Source organism: Lontra canadensis, unplaced genomic scaffold (genome assembly GCF_010015895.1).
Source record: "Lontra canadensis isolate GAN:19392208 unplaced genomic scaffold, GSC_riverotter_1.0 scaffold66, whole genome shotgun sequence".
NCBI lineage: Eukaryota > Metazoa > Chordata > Mammalia > Carnivora > Mustelidae > Lontra > Lontra canadensis.
Genome location: NW_022631060.1, coordinates 7,296,338 through 7,313,866, shown reverse-complemented (window position 1 = coordinate 7,313,866; position 17,529 = coordinate 7,296,338). Strand labels below are relative to the sequence as shown.

At 58.9% G+C, this 17,529-nt stretch overlaps 1 protein-coding gene across 2 annotated transcripts in view; it reads right to left on the bottom strand.

Annotated features, from left to right (window-relative positions):
• LRP5 (LDL receptor related protein 5) overlaps positions 1–17,529 on the bottom strand; it is a 97,616-nt gene that overhangs the window by 26,871 nt on the left and 53,216 nt on the right. For both annotated transcript variants that reach the window (XM_032879676.1, XM_032879677.1), the window contains exons 6-11: positions 16,679–17,075; positions 15,144–15,315; positions 6,702–6,918; positions 4,158–4,447; positions 2,381–2,607; positions 896–1,080 (exon numbers count right to left, since the gene is read on the bottom strand). In XM_032879676.1, the coding sequence (XP_032735567.1) occupies positions 896–1,080; positions 2,381–2,607; positions 4,158–4,447; positions 6,702–6,918; positions 15,144–15,315; positions 16,679–17,075 (1,488 nt within the window). The remainder of the gene's footprint in view (positions 1–895; positions 1,081–2,380; positions 2,608–4,157; positions 4,448–6,701; positions 6,919–15,143; positions 15,316–16,678; positions 17,076–17,529) is intronic.

Here is a 17,529-nt window from a genome sequence, read left to right as displayed (position 1 = left end):
ACCACCGCCATTCAGGGATGGCTTCCTCCTCAGGCATCGGCCTCTCATAAATCACTGTGGGGGGCTGGCGTGGCTCACTCAAAGACACATTCCAACCTCACCAGAGGACTCAGAAACCCGGACAGGCAGCGTGCAGGGCGGGTACGGCCTGCCCCGAGCAGAAACCAGGACACTGGGGTTCCAGCTCTGGCTCTGCTCACACAGTACCTGGGACAAGCCATCCAGCCGGCCCATGCCTCTGTTTTCTTACCCGTAAAATGGGTACAACCACGCCCATCACAGGGGGCAGCGGCGATCAGAAAATCAAATTCTCTGCATCACATGGGGCCGCCTTATCACTTGGTTACATAAGAGAGCTAACATAACGGCTCCCTCTGGCGGTACAGCCTAGATTTGCATGTCCTGCCCCCACTGGTGGGGTACCTGGAATGAGGTATTTTTTTTTTTCACCTGATCCCAGGATGTGGGGTCTATGACCTATGAGTGAATCCGAGAGTAATGGCCTGCACAGAGTAGGTGCCCCGGGTCAGATGGCGATGGAATCTGGGCAGCACTCTGAGACCTCAGGGAAATCCTGGCACCTCCCTGGGCCTCAGTTTCCCCATCAGTGAAAACCTACACCATGTTAGAGTCCCGGCACAAAGCTTCGCTGGGCCCTGGTTCTTAGTAGGTGTGCAGGAAACCGCTGTCCCTAGGGCCTCTGCAGACATGCCTACAGCGATGGCACCGGGGAGGAAAGGGACAAGCCCCAGAAGAAGACAAAGCCGGAGGAGCAGCCGGGGCTGGGTCCACATCAGCTCACAGGCCAGAAGGAACGGTGCAGTGGGGGTGGAGAGGGAGTCGGCCCCCCAGCCCAGGGATGCCCCCGCCCAGCAGGACCCCACCTGGCCCTCACCCAGCATGTCAGATGACTCGATCATGTTGGTGTCCAGGTCGGTCCAGTAGAGACGCTGGTCAGCGTAGTCGATGGTGAGGTCATTGGCCCGACCCACCTTGTCCACCAGCGTCATGCAGTTGGTCCCGTCCATGAAGGCCCGCACAATCCTGGGTTTCCCCCCCCACTCAGTCCAGTAGATGTAGCTGGAAGACACAGGGAGGCCAGGGCGGGCTCAGGTGCGTCCACCCTCCCGGCAGGGCAGGGGGACACAACCACCACCGTCCCCTCGGCATGGCCCTCTCCATCCTGGATAAAGCCACATTGGTGACATCCCTCCAGGAAGCGGGAGAAGGGCAACACCCTGGGCACTGCCTACGACCCCACCATCCCCCCAGGTGCCATCACCGGGCTGCCTCCTGCCTCCTGAACTCCCACAGCGCTCACCTGCAGGGTAAGGGCAAACACAACCGTTTACAGACCCAGACTGGGAGCACAGATGGGGTGACCTTGTACTAGAACTCCAGGGAGACTCTCTTGTCAGAGACAAACGCTAATTAAGCTGGACAGGACACCAGGGTGACCGGAGAAGCCAGGATGAATGTGGGTTTGTCAGGACACATTGTCCCCTTACTCAAAAGGGACAGAGGACAAGAACCGGAGCCCAGCAGGCACTACAGGGCCAGGATCCGAACTCGGCTTTCCTGCCTCCAAAGGGTCCACCTCCCTTCTTCTTCAGCAGCTCTACAGAAGGAGCCCCTGTTCCAGAACCATGTACGTTTTACTCGCCCTTCGGCTACAACTGGGCCCTTCTCTTGGCTCTGCCATCCTGCAGTCTCTCCGTCCCTAACGGCGCGCGACAGGCAGCGCTTGGGGTGTGGCAAACACAGCTCTGACGCACCAGGGGACGAGCACCGGGTCTGCAGCCCAGAAGACTCTGGCGCACAGGGAGGCTCAACCCTGGCTCCCCGCGGCCCCCGTGCCCAGGGCCTCCAGGCTCCTGCCAGGTCAAAAAGAGCAGGTACCTGGTGAGGCAGGTGGGACCCTGCCTGGGAGGTCCAGCAAGGAGCCCCTTCTGAGCTCGCCGGGGTCCAGGGCCCTCAGAGCCAGCAACACGGGCCAAGGGGAGCCCAGCTCTACCCACCCTGCTTACAGGATGCTCAGTGAGTCGCTCAGCTTCTCTGCGGCTCCGTTTCCCCCTCTGGAAATTCAGGGACAGAGACCCTTGCCCCTTGGAGGCCCCCCCACCCCCCAGATGCTGCACTGAGATAAGCATCCCCCCTTCCTCCCTGCTGCTCTGGGCCTGTTTCCCCTCTGTGAAATAAACTAGAGACCTCCACGGGTCCCGCTGGCCCCAGCCGCCTCGAAGCCGGCAGTGGCTGGGACTGCTGTCACACGAGGGCCCGCTGGGCAGCCATCCCCAGGGCTACGGTCATCGTGCGCGGGCTGACGTGCGGAAGTGGCGGGGGGAGGGGGACACACATGGTGGGCAAAAATGGCTCTTACCCTTTGGTGGGGTCCAGGGCCAGTGACCTCGGGTTGTCTAGGTCCCTCCACACGAGGACTTGCCGGAACTGTCCGTCCAACCGGGCCACTTCGATCCTGTTGGTCCCAGTGTCCGCCCAGTAGAGGTTCTTCCCCACCCAGTCGACAGCCATGCCTTCCGGGTAGTCAAGGCCGAACTCGATCACGTGCTCCACGGAGCTCCCGTTCATGAACGCTCGGCTGATGGTCTGTAGCAGGGGAGGAGACAAGGGCCGCGGGTTAGGAACCGGCCTTCCCCCCAACCTCGGACCACGAGATGGACCCCCGGCCACCCAGAGCAGCTACTGACCGCATCGCGTGCCCAATCGCCAACGTGCAAGGGTTTTTCAATAAACACTTGAAATGTAGTAAAATACAACGTTTTTACGGAAAAAAAAAGATCTGATAGTATTTAAGTTTCATGAAGTTTTGTCCCAGGAAACTAATAAAAAATGCAAAAGATGAGGAGTCATGGAAACCACAGAGAGGCTGGAAGCTAACAGAATGTTTAAAAGAAGGAAACTGGTTACGTAAAATAGGGAGTATCTGTGGAGACTACGTCCTTCACCTAAAGAGTTCCTAGCAGCCTATCAGTTACCTCGTACATGTTTTTATTTAAAGATTTTATTTATTTGACAGAGAGAGAGAGACAGCGAGAGAGGGAACACAAGCAGGGGGAAAGAGAGAGGGGGAAGCAGGCTTTCCGTCGAGCAGGGAGCCCAATGCGGGGCTTGATCACAGGACACGGGGATCATGACCTGAGCCCAAGGCAGACATTCAACGACTGACCCAACCAGGCGGCCCGAGCTCTTATAATGTTAAGTGAAAGACACCAGGACACAGAACCCTCTAGTGCACCTGACGGGGACCATGAGCAGCACTGATATCGGGAGCTCCCTGGAAACGTCAGCTGAGGGGAGATGAGGGATTTTTATTTTTATTTTATTTTTACTTTCTTCTTTATCCTTTTCTTTCTCCTGTCCTCTTTCTTCAGTGAGCTCCCATGACTTTCAGAATCAGAAAAATCTCAAAGAGATGTGTAACACCATCTGGAGAATAAGATCAAGGAGTTCGGTTGTCCGGGAGAGAACAGGGCCTGGCACACTTTTCCATAAAGGGGCACACAGTAAATATGCAGGCTCCGAGGGCCACACAGCTCTGGGGCCACTACACAAGTGCAGGCACGGACAAGCCTTAGACAAATGGGCATCACTATGTTCCAATAAAACTTTATTTACACAACCAGGGGTCAGCCCACAAGCTGGTTTGCAGAATCCTGCTTTACAAGAAGAAAAGGCCCTTCTGTGTATCCCCATGTATTTGCACCGTGCATAGGGACAGCATTTGCTAAGCAGGTGGGCGCTGCTGAGGGAGCGAAGAAGCCAGAGACGATGTCAACTTACAACAAAACGTCTCACAGATCCACAATCGCTCCAGAAAAGCCCATCTGTGTGTAGGGGATCTGCTCGTGATAATCGTTCGTGTTCGTGTTATTAAAAGTTTGCTCAGACTTTACGGTCGTAGATCACGTTACCATAAATATTACAGCTTTTTTTTTTTTCAAGTAGGCTCCACGCCCAGCACGGACCCCAACCACGGGCTTGAGCTCACGACCCCGAGATCAAGACCTGAGCTGAGATCAAGAGTCGGACGGCTGACCGACTGAGCCACTCAGGTGCCCTTAAATACTACAGCTCTTTCGAAAAGACCATGAAAGCCTTCAAGACCGCCCCGGCGGAGGCCACCTCGCAGACCGTACCTTCAGGCTGACATCCGTCCAGTAGATGTGATTGTTGGACACGTCGAAGTCCAGCGCCGAGGCCTCCTTGACTCCCGTCAGCGGGATGGCCACATCGTTGTTGTTGGTCTCCAGGGAGATCCTGTGGATGGCGGCTCGGCTGGTGAACACGAGGAAGGCTTCAGGGACGATGCAGGTTTTCAGGTCGCTCAGCAGCTCCAGGCCGATGGGGCAGCCACACTTGGCGGCGTGAGGCGTGAAGAAACACAGGTGGCTGCAGCCCCCGTTCCCGTCTGCACACGCGTTGGTTCCTGGAACGAGCACAGCGGCTCTGACGCTCGGCAGCCCCCAAAACAGAGGCGTGTATGGCTCCGTGGTCACACGGGGCTGTGTCCCAGCCAGACAGCACATGGGGACACCGGGCGGGGCGGGGGGGGCGGGGATGATGGAAACGGAGGTCCTCCCCCACTACGGGGAAGGGACACTAACGATGTCAACGTGGCTGGCTCTGCACCCGGGGTGACCCAGTGCCTTTGAACTCGGTCTGTCCGTCTGCCGAGCAGATGGGGAGGCGGGAGCCACTCCCACTTGTTTTCTAGTCACGGAAAGTGAAGCCCAGGGAGGCTGGTGAAGGTGACACAGGCAGGAAGGGGCACAGGTGTAAGAATGCCATGTGAGGGGGTAACTCACATGCGCACATGCACACACACACGCATGCTCCTGGGCCTGGACTCCGGGCCTACTGGTCGGACTGACCGCCCGGATGGCCCCCCAGACACCGAAGCCTCACACACTCAGACTCGCCCAGGAGCGCCAAAGCGGTCTCATCCTCACTGAAGTAGAAAACATAAGATGTTCGTTTGTTTTGGCGCCCCCGTTCCTCTCCGTTAGCTACTGAGGCGCTATTGAAAGTGGCTTTAATGTAGAGTTAAGTATTTTAGCTAAAAGAAGAATCCTTCTCCCCATCTCTCTCAGTAAGTCCTGAGACGAGACAGAGAGATGAACCCAATCTCTCAACTTGAAAGCACACCCGATGGACACATCTTTTTTCTGACCCGCTGGGTTCTCTTTTGTGTATCTAAACCATCACTCACACAGGGGCTCACCCTCCACGGTAGATAATCCGCGCGTTCTAAAGGGTGACGGCGAAACGGAGCTTACCGGTCCCATCGCCTCTTTGTCAGGAACCCGGGTCGCTGGACGGCTAAGGCCTCACCTCCGGGCCTTTGCACAGCTGCCCCTCGGCCTGGCCCACCCTGCCCCCACCTGCTCCCTCAATTCCAAGTTCAAGTGACCTCCCCTGTGTGTTAAAGCCAGGCATCCCCACTACCCCAGCACAGCCGCTGCCTGGAGTAGCACTACGGAGGGTCTCAGCTGCTAGACGGGGAGGCTGGGAGCTACCTGAGGCCAAGCCCAGGATCTTCTCTGCCTGTTCATTCATTCATTCATTCATTCATTTCTCCAGCAGAGGTCTATAGAGACCTTCCGACGCGCAGGTGCTGCAGCAGGTGCAGAGGCCCCCTGCTGGGCACAGAGCCCCGCCCCCACCACACCTGGACCCTACTCTCTCCCTCCTGTGTAGCCTAATGACCCGCATTTGGAATTGTTTTCAGAAAGAGACAAATCATGTTAAGTGAGTTTTTGCAGATCCTGGTTTTCAGATAAAAGCTGTGTGTTTGGGGGCGCCTGGGTGGCTCAGTAGGTTAAAGCCTCTGCCTTCGGCTCAGGTCATGGTCCCAGGGTCCTGGGATCGAGCCCCACATCGGGCTCTCTGCTCAGCGGGGAGCCTGCTTCCTCCCTCTCTCTCTGCCTGCCTCTCTGCCTACTTGTGATCTCTATCTGTCAAATAAATAAATAAAATCTTAAAAAAAAAAAAAAAAGCTGTGTGTTTGGGGCGCCTGGGTGGCTCTGTCAGTTAAGGATCTGACTTCAGCTCTGATCATGATCGGGGGGTCCTGGGATCAAGCCCCACACCGGGCTCCCTGCTCAGCAGGGAGTCTGCCGGTCCCTCTCCCTCTTTCTCTGCCACCCCCCCACCGCCTCATGCTCTCTCTCAAATGAATAAATAAAACCTTAAAAAAACAAACAAACAAGGTGTGCATCTGAAGGTCCAGCCTGGCCACACTGGACAGCCATCACAGCCCACCCCAGTGACGAGGTTGAGGCAGACCCAGAGTGAGTCCCGGGCTCGGCCATACCAGCAACGTGGCCGTGCGTCCCTCCTCCTTAACAGGGCAAATGGGGCAATACTGTCATTAGTGTATGGGGTTGCTCCGGGCATTACGGCACTTAGCCAGAGCCTAGCGCACAGCAGACACTTGGCAAACATCAGCCGTGACTGTAACAACTGCGCCAACAGCGCCCGTCCACAACCATGACCTAGTCAATATCCCCGGCAGAGACACCACGCCCCTTCCCAGGTGTCCTCCACCAGATCTCACCGTACCCGGCCCTGCCCATCGCCAGGGTGGGTGCCCGTGGACTGAAGGGCAGCCGCGAGCCCACTGCTTCTTCCTGGTGCGGCTCGGCTTGGCTCACTCGCGTCTGGAGGCTGAAAAGACTCACCGACAGCCTTGGCCACGTTTACAGCCTTCAGCCCCATCAGGTCGGGCAGCTGGTCGATGATGACGTCCCGGCTGGCCTTGACCTTGTGCACGCGCTCGATGCTGCGACGCTGCCAGTCGGTCCAGTAGATGAAGTCCCCCAGCAGTGTGAACCCGAAAATGTGGGGGAGCTTGTCTTCCAGGAGTGTCCGCCTCTTTGTCCCGTCAACATTGATCACCTGCGGGACAGCAGACACAGGTATGAACCGGCCTCGGGCCTGAGCCCAATGCCTAGGAGGCTCCGTTCTGCCTGCACCCCGCGAAGCCATGCTATGACGCCAGGGGCCGTGGCTCCCGGCAGAGTTGGACAAATGACATTTTCAGTGGTGGGGCTGGCTCAGGGCTCTCCCCGCAGCCTCCCCTACCTGGGTACAGACACGGCACTGAGAGGGCCAGGCGAAGCAGACAGCTGTGCTCTCCCTTCCTGCTGCTGATCGATGAGCAGGACCGAGGTGCAGGGCTCAGACCAGGGCAGGCTCTGATAGCAACGTCTGCCGGCCAGGAAGGTGTCAGATCACAGGCTCAACGCAGACGTGAGCTTCCAGAGGCTGCGTTACTAACACGCCCGGGGCCCTGGGCAAGTCGCACACTGGTCTGTGGACCGATGTCTTGCTTGATCAGGCCCAGATGGTCTCGGAGGGCCCTTCTGGCCCTGAGTCTGAGCCCGTAACTCTCGGATGCTTTTCAACCCCCCCACACCAGTGGCCCTTTACTCTGAGATATGAAAGCTAGCTCTTTCTCCTGAAGAACCAGTGCTGATGAAAAGCATTAACCACAAAAGCCATAAAGGAAAAAACTGCTATCACACATAAAAACGCCTTAACCGACGGAAACACACAAATGGGGTAAGATGGGATTCCGATGACAGATGATCCTGTAGCCGCTGATGTTGAAAGCAAGACTTGATAAAACACAACAACGAGCTTCTCCAGCTCTTGGGCCAGGATGAAAGCGACACAAGTCCCAGCAGACCCCCTGCAGCCAGACTGTGTTTCCAGCTCCACAGAAAAGCGACAAACACTCTGTTTTGCAGGTGTTGAGAACAGAAGACAGATCAGATTCACGCTGAACAGAAGAGACTTGGGTCTGTCTGCCATAGGACAGCACAGGACAAAACTGTCAGGTCACCCAGGAGGGGCCCAGCAAGCCCCCGCGCCCCAGGGGCCTCAGTGTCTCCACCTGCAACTGAGGGGAGCAGCTGACCTCGTCCAGGCAACTTAAACAAAGACAACGCCCACCCGGGCCCTCAATCTGGGGCAATTCACATGGAAGTGGGAGGTGCCGGCCCCCTATGGATCCTGGAAGCGGCTCCCCACTGGGGTTCCAATGTGCCCCCAAGCCAGAACGCAAGATTGGGGGACGCCCTTGTACCCAGAGCAGGGGCGCTGCCTGCCTCACCTGGAGGGAGGACTCAGGTTGTACCAATCACTGTGCTCATCTCCAGGGTACCACGCTGGCCCCGCTGGTTAGCAGCAAGTGGCAGGTGAGAGACTAAGTCTTCCAAACGGTTTGGGCACCGGCCCTCAGAGAAGGCTCCGCGCAAAACTTGCCCACACATGGGGTCTCATCCTGGGCTCGTGGCCGAGGAGGTGAGGTTGGGAGAAGAGGAAGATGGAACCCTCAGGAACACATCCCGTCGGAGAGCGTGTAAGTGAGCGAGCAAGGCTGTGTGTGTGCAGACACAGCATCGTGCACGCAAGAAACAGAAACAAGTGTGGACACTGAAATTTGGATTTCGTGTCATTTTCACGCATCACGATACACTGTTTTTCTTTCAATTCTTCCCCCTGATCATTTAAAAGTGTGAAAACCGGGGTGCCTGGGTGACTTAGTGGGTTAAAGCCTCTGCCTTCGGCTTGGGTCGTGATCCCAGGGTCCTAGGATCGAGCCCCGCATCAGGCTCTCTGCTCAGTGGGGAGCCTGCTTCCTCCTCTCTCTCCGCCTGCCTCTCTATTTGTGAGATCTGTCTGTCAAATAAATAAATAAAATCTTAAAAAAAAAAAAAGTGTGAAAACTGCCCTGCGTGTGAGCGCGGCGCAGACACAGGCAAGCTGGCCCATGGGCTGTAGAGTCTAAGCCCTGGTCTACAGCTGAGTGCCTGTGCCCGTGATCTTCAGGAAAGGAAACTGGACATTTCACCAAGACGCTGTGTCAAGAATGTTCACGCCGGACGCCAAGGGTGCCTGGGGCCAGTGCTGCCCTCTCTGAACTCTGGCTTCTGTCCTCCTGCGCAGGGCCAACTCCACGTTCCGTGCCCGGGTCTGGGCAGGAGGGCCACAGAGAGGTGGGACAAGCAGATCCCAAGGAAGCGCATCCTCAGCTGCACTCTGAGGGGCAGCACCCGCGGGGGGTCTGCAGGGAGGCCCACAAAGTGGTGGGCCCCGAAAGCCACCCTGCCAAGAGACAGGAGGCCAAGACCAACCCTTTGAAAGTGCACGTTTCAAGGGAAAAGATTCCTGTTTTCTGATGGAGTCACCATCACAGTCAGACATAACCCCCCAAATTAGAACCATCCTGGTTATTTTTTTTAAAATATTCTACTTATTTATTTGACAGAGAGATCACAACTAGGCAGAGAGGCAGGCAGAGAGAGACAGAGAGAGAGGAGGAAGCAGGCTCCCCACTGAGCAGAGAGCCTGATGCAGGGCTCGATCCCAGGACCCTGAGATCATGACCTGAGCTGAAGGCAGAGTCTTAACGCACTGAGCCACCCAGGCGCCCCGCTCTGGTTATTTTGTTCCACATAATAAACAAGATCTTAAACACGCACTTGGGGGCACACACACACTGCTCAGTTGCCCAGAAGCCCCACGTTCTACCTTCTTCCCTGGGGGACGAGGGACACCCAGCCACCCGGCCTGGCAGCCGTCACTCCCCTACCCCGAGTATTTACCTTGGCTGTGCCAGACAGAAGTCCCCTCCACCGACCCAGTCCATGTCCGGGGCAGGGAGACAGATATATGCGTAACCTCTCAGTCGTGACTTCTCAGCCCGCCTGCCAGCCTGCCCCACAGGCGGTGTGGACCGGGTGCTCCATCCCAGAGCCGGCCCAAGGGCAGGTGTCAGGGGCAGGACCCACCAGCTCCCACTGCCCTGGCCAGGGTGAGACAGCAGGGGGCCCCAGAGAGCCCAGATTTTCGGGGGTGGGGCAGCAAGTCCGGGGCAAGCCCCAGGCAGGTGACACCCCCTGCCACAGAGACAGGCTAAAGAGCCCGGGTTGGCCTGTGAGACCTCGGCTTGGTCCATCCACGAGTCCGAGCACCCCGGAGGGAAACAGCCAAGGACGAAGCTTCACAAAGACAGCTCGGGACTTCAAAGGGGCAGGACCGGTCCCCGCTTCAACTAGGCATCGGCTGAAACCACCCTCCGGGGACAGGCGTCACGGTGTGTGTACCCGGCTGTCTAAACGCTTTGTCCCTGTCAGCACTGCTAAGGGGCACGATTCCTCCCTCTACTCCGGAAGCAGAAGACAACAGGATCTGCACAACAAGTCTGTGAAGGCAATGTCCCTCCGATGTGCTGCCGCTGTCCCATCCCCCCCGTGTCTATCTCCCCTCTTGAACATCCGCCCCGTCGGGGCCACAGGTCTGTCCCTTGCTGCTCTTCCAGGTGGGGCGGCGTTCGTGGACGCCTGGAAGGAACAGGTGCTCGCCAGGGTGTGCAGAGGGGGCTGGGGGGACGTGATGGCAGCTCTGTCCAGGGAACTGCTGAGCAGCCGTGGAAAAGGGGCCAGTGGGAGCCACGGCAAGAGTGTGGGAGCGGGCGCTCTCCATACAGACCCGGTGTGTCCTGAGTCCCCGCCCACCGGCAGCACGGAGACCGCCGACCCCAAGCCAGACCCAAGAGAGAGCTCCTGTCTGTTTTGGGAGAGGAGACCGACTGACAAACAAGTGAGGTGGTGACAATAATGGTGCTGGGGACCCGGCGGCCAATCTGGAGCACAAGCACTGGCCTGGTCTCAAAGGCGCTGCGGCTTCTGGCCGGGAGATGCGGCCTCCAGGTGGGAACCGGGATGTCAGCATTCTGGAGAAGGCGAGTCGTCCCCATGCAGGAGACCAGGGCATGTGGCGGGGGAAACTCTGGGCTTCCGAGGGAGGGGGCCGGGGGCGGCTGGGCACGTGGACTTGGAGGGCACTCGGGAGGGAAGGAGCTGCCCAGGGTTGGGGGGAAGGGGAGCCCACCCTGGGCCGTCACGAGCCTGGTGTCTGCCAAGCAGCAGGGATAGAGGCAGGAAGGGCCCAGCGTCTGCCAAGAGCAGACAGATAAGTGTGGGGCCCCAGCGGCCACTGGTTAGAGAGACAGCTCAGGGACAGCAAGTCCTAGGGGCTTTTATGAATCCGGCTGACCCCTGTGACACGAGACCTAAGGCCTGTGGCAGGTCGGAGGAGGAGAACAAGTGTTTTCGGGGTGGGGAGCCCCACAGGGTGGGGGGGGAATGCACAACCAATGGTGGCCGTGGGGACACCGGAGGCCGGTCCTGAGGTCGTGGCTGGGGTCGTGGGGAGGGCTGGGTCCCAGGGCTCTAGACTCGGGAAGATGGGTTAGGAGGTGTCCCAGGGAATTCCTAGCCCAGGAGAGTGGGACACGCAGCAGAGGCAGCTGTGGGGACAGAGAGGGGAATCGGGGGCTGTGTCCATGGACCTCAGCCCCCACCCAACCCACATGGCTCCAGCCTGCAGGAGGGAAGTTGGGGCGCCTCCCAGAGTGAGCCCAGAGGGAGCAGCCTGAGCCAGCGCCCCCAGGGGGAGCCACCCCGCAACTCCCAACAGTCACGATGGCAGCTAATGGGCCAGCCGAGGGGCTGGCCTGGACCTGACGTGCAGGACAGCTGTCACAGACAAGGCCGGCAGGAGGGCCCACCTGCAGGGCAGCCCAGACTCGCCCGCAATTCGGCCTGTCCCGTAAGTCGCATCTACATGCCACTAATGCCATCCAGATGAATCCCCGCATCACCAGTCCGGCCCTTCCAGACCTTTGTTCTCCTCCTGGTTCATCCAGGGATTAGCCACAGCTGCCCTATAAAGTCCTTCTCGGGGGCCTGGTGGGCGGGACACAGGAGCCCGATTACCTCTTCAAAGGGACAGCCAGTTTGTCACTGTCTGCAGTTCCTTTCTTCCAGAGCCTTCCTTCTGTGTTCAGAGCCAGGCCGAGCGCACAGCCAGGCTGCACAAAATCCATCCTCCCCATCAAAGGCAACTGTGCGAGGAAGGACTGAGGCCAGCGGTCCGGCTCCTTAGCACTGGCCCAGCTGTTCCGTTGTCACTGGGCATAATTTCTGGGAAACGTCACCATTGCTAGAAGCATGTCCTGTTGCTGCCCTAGCCTGGTTTATTCCTCCCCGGACCATCCCTCCCCCCTGGAAACTGGAAAGTAAACACAGTCCCTGGTCCCTCAGCGGTTCCCCTGGAAGCCCCGGGGATCCTCCGTGACCATCAGCATGAAGCCTGTTGCCTGATTCAAAGCATGGTCCTGAGGGGCACAGCAGAGGAACAGCTGTTGGGCACACATACCGAGCTGGCCCAGGAACCTGGAACAGAGCTGGCACTCCGCAGGCGCTCGCAGCAAACTCCGGGACCCGAGAGCGAGGGCCGAGAGGCCACAGCAGGAACTTGGAGGCAAGGCCCCTAGCATGCTTGGGCCACCTCCAAAATGTTCACACCTGTGTCTGGGGTGTGTCCCCACTGAAAAGAATGCTAGAGTCCGAGAAGCCAGCACGACACTCGCCTGGGGCATCCCCACTGAGGGGACAAGACACACTGAGCTTACGTGAAGGACGGTCTCCACATCCATGCACGTCAGCAGCGTCCCCCCACCGCCCCCGAGGCAGGGGTGGAGGGGTGCCCGGCACAAACCCCGCAGCTAGGGTCAGCCCTGGATGTGTGTGGGAGGTGGCAGCGATGGACTCCACCGGGGTCGGCATTCCCAAAGTGTGTGCCACCAGAGCCAAGGTGGGGAAAGAAAGGGACCCTCAGGCATGTAGTTTGAGAACACCGACACACCTGCATTTCCCAGGTCCACTAGATCAAAGATTCCCAAATTCTAATTGTGCAGCGTCTCTCTTCACACTTTCCGGGGATTAGCTCCAAACAGATAACACACTCGGCGCGTGCGTTCCTGGTCTGCCTGCGTGGCCCCGTGCAAGTGAAGACTCCATCCCTGACTCCCGGCCCTCCCTCTCCTCACGCTACCATGATGGACCGTCTTCCTTGGCTGGTAACCCTTGAAACCGCGCTCCTACCTCTCTGCAGCCTCACGCCTCCTGACTTCTGTCCCTTCTACTTAGCGGTTACCAAGAGGATAACGTTTAGATTCTGTCTGGAAACCTGACGCTGTCTTAGGGCTTTGTCTGAGGATTGGTTCTAAAAGTGGAAAGTCAAAACCCACCTACGTGCCACATGACCTTGAGCAAGGTACTGTCCCCCTGGACCTCAGCTTCTCATCCACGAATGGGGACCATGCCACATACCTCCAAATACTCTTGGGGGACAAACAACCTTTCACCCGTCATCGGGAAAATCCCAGTCAAAGCCAGGGGCGCCCCAGCGCGCCCGGCAGGACGGCTACGGTCGGGATAAAGGGCGTGGAACGTTACAGCGGCCAAGGCCGTGCAGAGAGAACACACGCTGCCACGGACAGACAGCGCCGAGCGGGGCACGCCGCGGACCACTCTGACGGCGCGTCCGTGAACCACGCGTAAAACCCCCACGTGGCCCAGCAGTTCCGCTCCTCCGTGTGCTCCCCGGAGAACAACAGGCGCAGACAAACTTGCTCGTGGTGCCCTGGACAGCCTCGCTCACGGCAGCCAAAAGGGGGAAACAACGCAAATGCCCATTAACAGACGGGTGCACAGTGTGCGGTCCGTCCGTACGACCAGTGTCACTCGGCCACAAAAACAAAACGAGGACAGGTGCCACCGTGTGGATAAATTCCAAAACAACGCGCCGCGTGAAGAAGCCAGGCAGGGAAGGCTGGCGCCGAAGGACCACACTCGCGTGAAACCTCCGGGACCGCCAGCCCCACGGGGACCACAGGAGATCCGTGGGTGCTGGGGGCTGGGGGGGGAGGGGAGACCAGGACTGGCTGCTTAATGGGCACGGGGTCTCGGGTGACGAAAACGATCTGGAACGGGGCAGCGGTGGGGGCTGCTGTGGTTCAGCTCTGTGAACGTGGGCAAGGCCGCTGAATGGCACACTTTAAAATGGTTAAGACGGCCATGGTGGGTCACGTGTGTTCCCACAGTAAACGGTCGCAGCACCCCACCCTGGGAGTACACGGAGCCACGCCTGTTACATGTCCGGCAGCGTCAGCCAACACACATCCCTAGCCCCCCAGCTGCTCCCAGGGATGGGTGGGGTCCATGGGGCGAAGCCTTCTTGGCTGACCCCAAGGGAAACAAGGGTCATGCCTTCAGGCTCAGAGGCTCGAGAGAAACTCCCTTTAGCAACAGGGTTGTCTGTAGGGAATCCGGCAGGAACTGGCCACTCGGACAGTGACGTGGGCGGGAGAGGCACCTACCCAGCCCGGAGCCCCCTTCCAGGAGCGTGGCAGGAAACGCGGCGACCCAGGCGCACGTCGGTCTCCTTGCTCCCGCCCTCCTCCGGCAAGCTGCCTGCTGGGGGGCTCCCCCCAAAGCCAAGAGAGGAGCGAAGTTTACCCCCAGGTGGGGTGGTCCATACGCAGTAATGTGACCAGCACTGAGGGGAGGCGTCCACACCGAGGACGGGCACATACGTCGGGGACGTCCCTGCTATGGGGACAAATCGAACGGCTGTCCCAAGAGCACCTCCAAAAAGTACACCTACGAGCAAAGAGCAAGTTGCCAAAGAACACATCTGGACCTCGCTTAAATCAATCACACAGAACAGGATGATGCTCCGTTCCCGGAGACGTCCACCGGGCAGGAGAAAACGCTTGGGAACGCGTCACCAGATTCAGAATGGTGGTCACCTGGCTGCCACCACGTTGGTAAGATTTTCTGTCTTACGCTGCGTGGGGGGCATGTGCGTCTGAGTTTTCACTAAGGTTTTGTGTTTCGAGGGACACCTGGGTGGCTCTGTTGGTTAAGCAACCGACACTCTTGATTTTGGCTCAGGTCACGATTTCAGGGTCATGAGACCGAGCCCCGTGTCGGCCTCCGTGCTCATTGTGGGGACTGTTGGGATTCTCTCTCTCTCTGCCCGCCCCCTGGCTCGCGCACACACACACAGGAGTGCTCTCTCTCTCTCTCTCTCTCTCTAAAAAAATAAAATCTTAAAAAAAACCCAGCAGAGCAAAGGCGTCCGTCGGCTGCCTGCCTGGTACACGTCACGGCTCCAGGGGCTCTGGGCCCACTGGGCTGTGCCAGGCAGCACAACCTTCATCAAACAGCTTCGGGAACCAGCGCCCACCGGCGGGGAGGACTCACCTCGATTTTGTCCGTCTTGGCGTCTCCCCAGTACAGCTTTCCCTCCTGCAGGTCCAGGGCCAAGCCGTTGGGCCACCCGAGGGACGTGTTCACCAGGATGTGCCGCTCCTGCCCATCCAGGTTGGCGCGCTCGATTTTGGGGTTCTCCCCCCAGTCTGTCCAGTACATGAGGCTGGAGAGGAAGCACATGTCCTTGACGCTGTCCGTCCCGTCCCCACCGCACGCCCAGGGCTGAGGACCACGCTCTCCCTATCCTGAAGGGCGCTCACGCAGTGCTGGCTCCCTGCCCACATGAGCACTAAGCCCCACACATGCGGGACCAGGGGCTCCATAGGAAACGGGGGTGCCCACAGCATGGGCTTCACGACCCGGCATCCTGGGATTCGAAGGGGGCAGGTGGGACCCGTCTCCTCTCCTGCAGGTGGGTGGATGGCAGATGTGCTGGGAGACCCATGGGCCGTAGGGTAGGGGGCCCACGTGGAGCGGAACCTTCCTCAAAGAGCCGAAGGGCTCCTGTGCACAAAGTGCAGGCTCCACGGGCAGACGGGCCACGAGGCCCAGCTCTGCCAGCAGGCACCTTGAGCGGGTCACCATGGGTTCTGTGCCTCTGAGCAGCACCTGACAGTCCCTGCCAGGGACCACGGTGACAACCGCTGTGGCTCTGCTAGTCCCCACAAGGCACAGCTCCCAGGTCTCCCTTCTGTCCTTCTAGCTCCTCCTCCAGGCTGTCTCCGGGATACCACGCGGCATCCCGCACGGAGGGCCAGAGGCTCCCCCTGCAGCCCCAGCTCCACCCGCCAAGAGCTCCAACTCTTCCTCCTCCCCCCGCCACTCTCCTGTTGTTGGTCATGAGCCCCCAGGAAGGGGGCTGCTACCTTGCTCTGAGCTGCAGAGGTTCTCGGAAAGGCTCCTACATCGTTGGACAAGCTGTTTTCACAGAGTCCCAAAATGGAAAGTTGGAGCCACACTGCCTGGTCCGATCCCAGCATCCTGCTATGTGACCTTAGGTGAGTCCCTTAACCTCTCTGGGCTTCAGCTTCCTCTACTATACAACTGTACCCACCTCTGGGGGAAAGAGGAGGAGGCAAAGATTCACCGTGTGCAATGCTCAGAAAAGGCCCAGCCTGTACGTTGTTAAGTACATCCCATCATCAGCCTAGAAACCACCCTGGTGAACCATTCCATTTCATAGGTGAGAAGGGTGAGGCCCCTGGAAAGCAATGACTCCCCCCAGCTCTCTAGGCCCTGTACACACGTACACGACGTCATAGCACCACAAAGTCTGGGCCCTGGACCAGCAGTAGCATCCCTGGGGGGCGCTTGTGAGAAATTCATGTTCCCAGGCTCCGCCCCAGACCTCCTGAATCAGAACTCCGGGAAGGGCCCCAGACACCTACATCCTAACAAGCCTCCTCTGGGGCATTCTGATGCCGGCAAAAGTTCCAGAACCGCTAGTATCTCTCACTTCTGGTGGCCTGGCTTCCAGCCCCCCCACCAGGTAGGAGGTCCAACCCCCCCCACACACACACACTTACCCCATCACAGGGTGCAGCACAATGGCCCGGGGCTCGTCCAGGTCCTCGGACACCAGGATCTTGCGGGAGGTGCCATTGAGACGTGTCACCTCGATGCGGTCAGTGCCCGTGTCTGTCCAGTAGAGGTTGCGGGCCACCCAGTCGACTGCGATGCCGTCGGGGTCATTGATCTCGGTGTTGACCAGCGTCTGTGCCCCTGACCCGTCCAAGTACGCCCTGCGGATGGCCCGCACCTCGTCGTCCGTCCAGTAGACATAGCCCTCCAGCGGGTCGTAGTCGATGGCAATGGCATGTCGGATGTCATCAACCTGCAGCACGATGTCAGTGAAGTCCGGCGTGTCCAGCGAGATCCTCCGCAGGTCCGTCCGCCGGGCCAGCAGCAGCACCTCCTCGGTCCCTGTGGGAGCGCATGAGGTGGGGTCAGAGGCCGGCAGCAGGACAAGGGACCAGGCCTGCACTGGGCATGGCAGGGAGGGGCTCAGCCAGCCCCCGGGGTCAGAGCTTCCGCGCAGCCACCGGTGACTGTAGGTAACACTCGCTGTGACCCTCCTCTGTGGTCACTAGCTCATCCCTGTGAGGGCTCTAGGAGGCCAGCACTGTTTGTATCATCATAGTATCGAGGAGACCGTGTAGGCACAGAGAGGTCAAGCAACCAGCCGAAAGCCACACAGCCACCTGACCTCCACCACCATGGAAGAGCTGCTTCACACTCAGTGTCCCTTCACCCCTGCAAACTCCTCTCCTGGCCACAAACCAGTTCCAGGTGCAGGTCTCACGGAAGCACTGGGCTCCAGACCGCCACTGGCAGTCACACTTCTCAAAGCCCCCACTGGGCCGCACCATCCACGTGC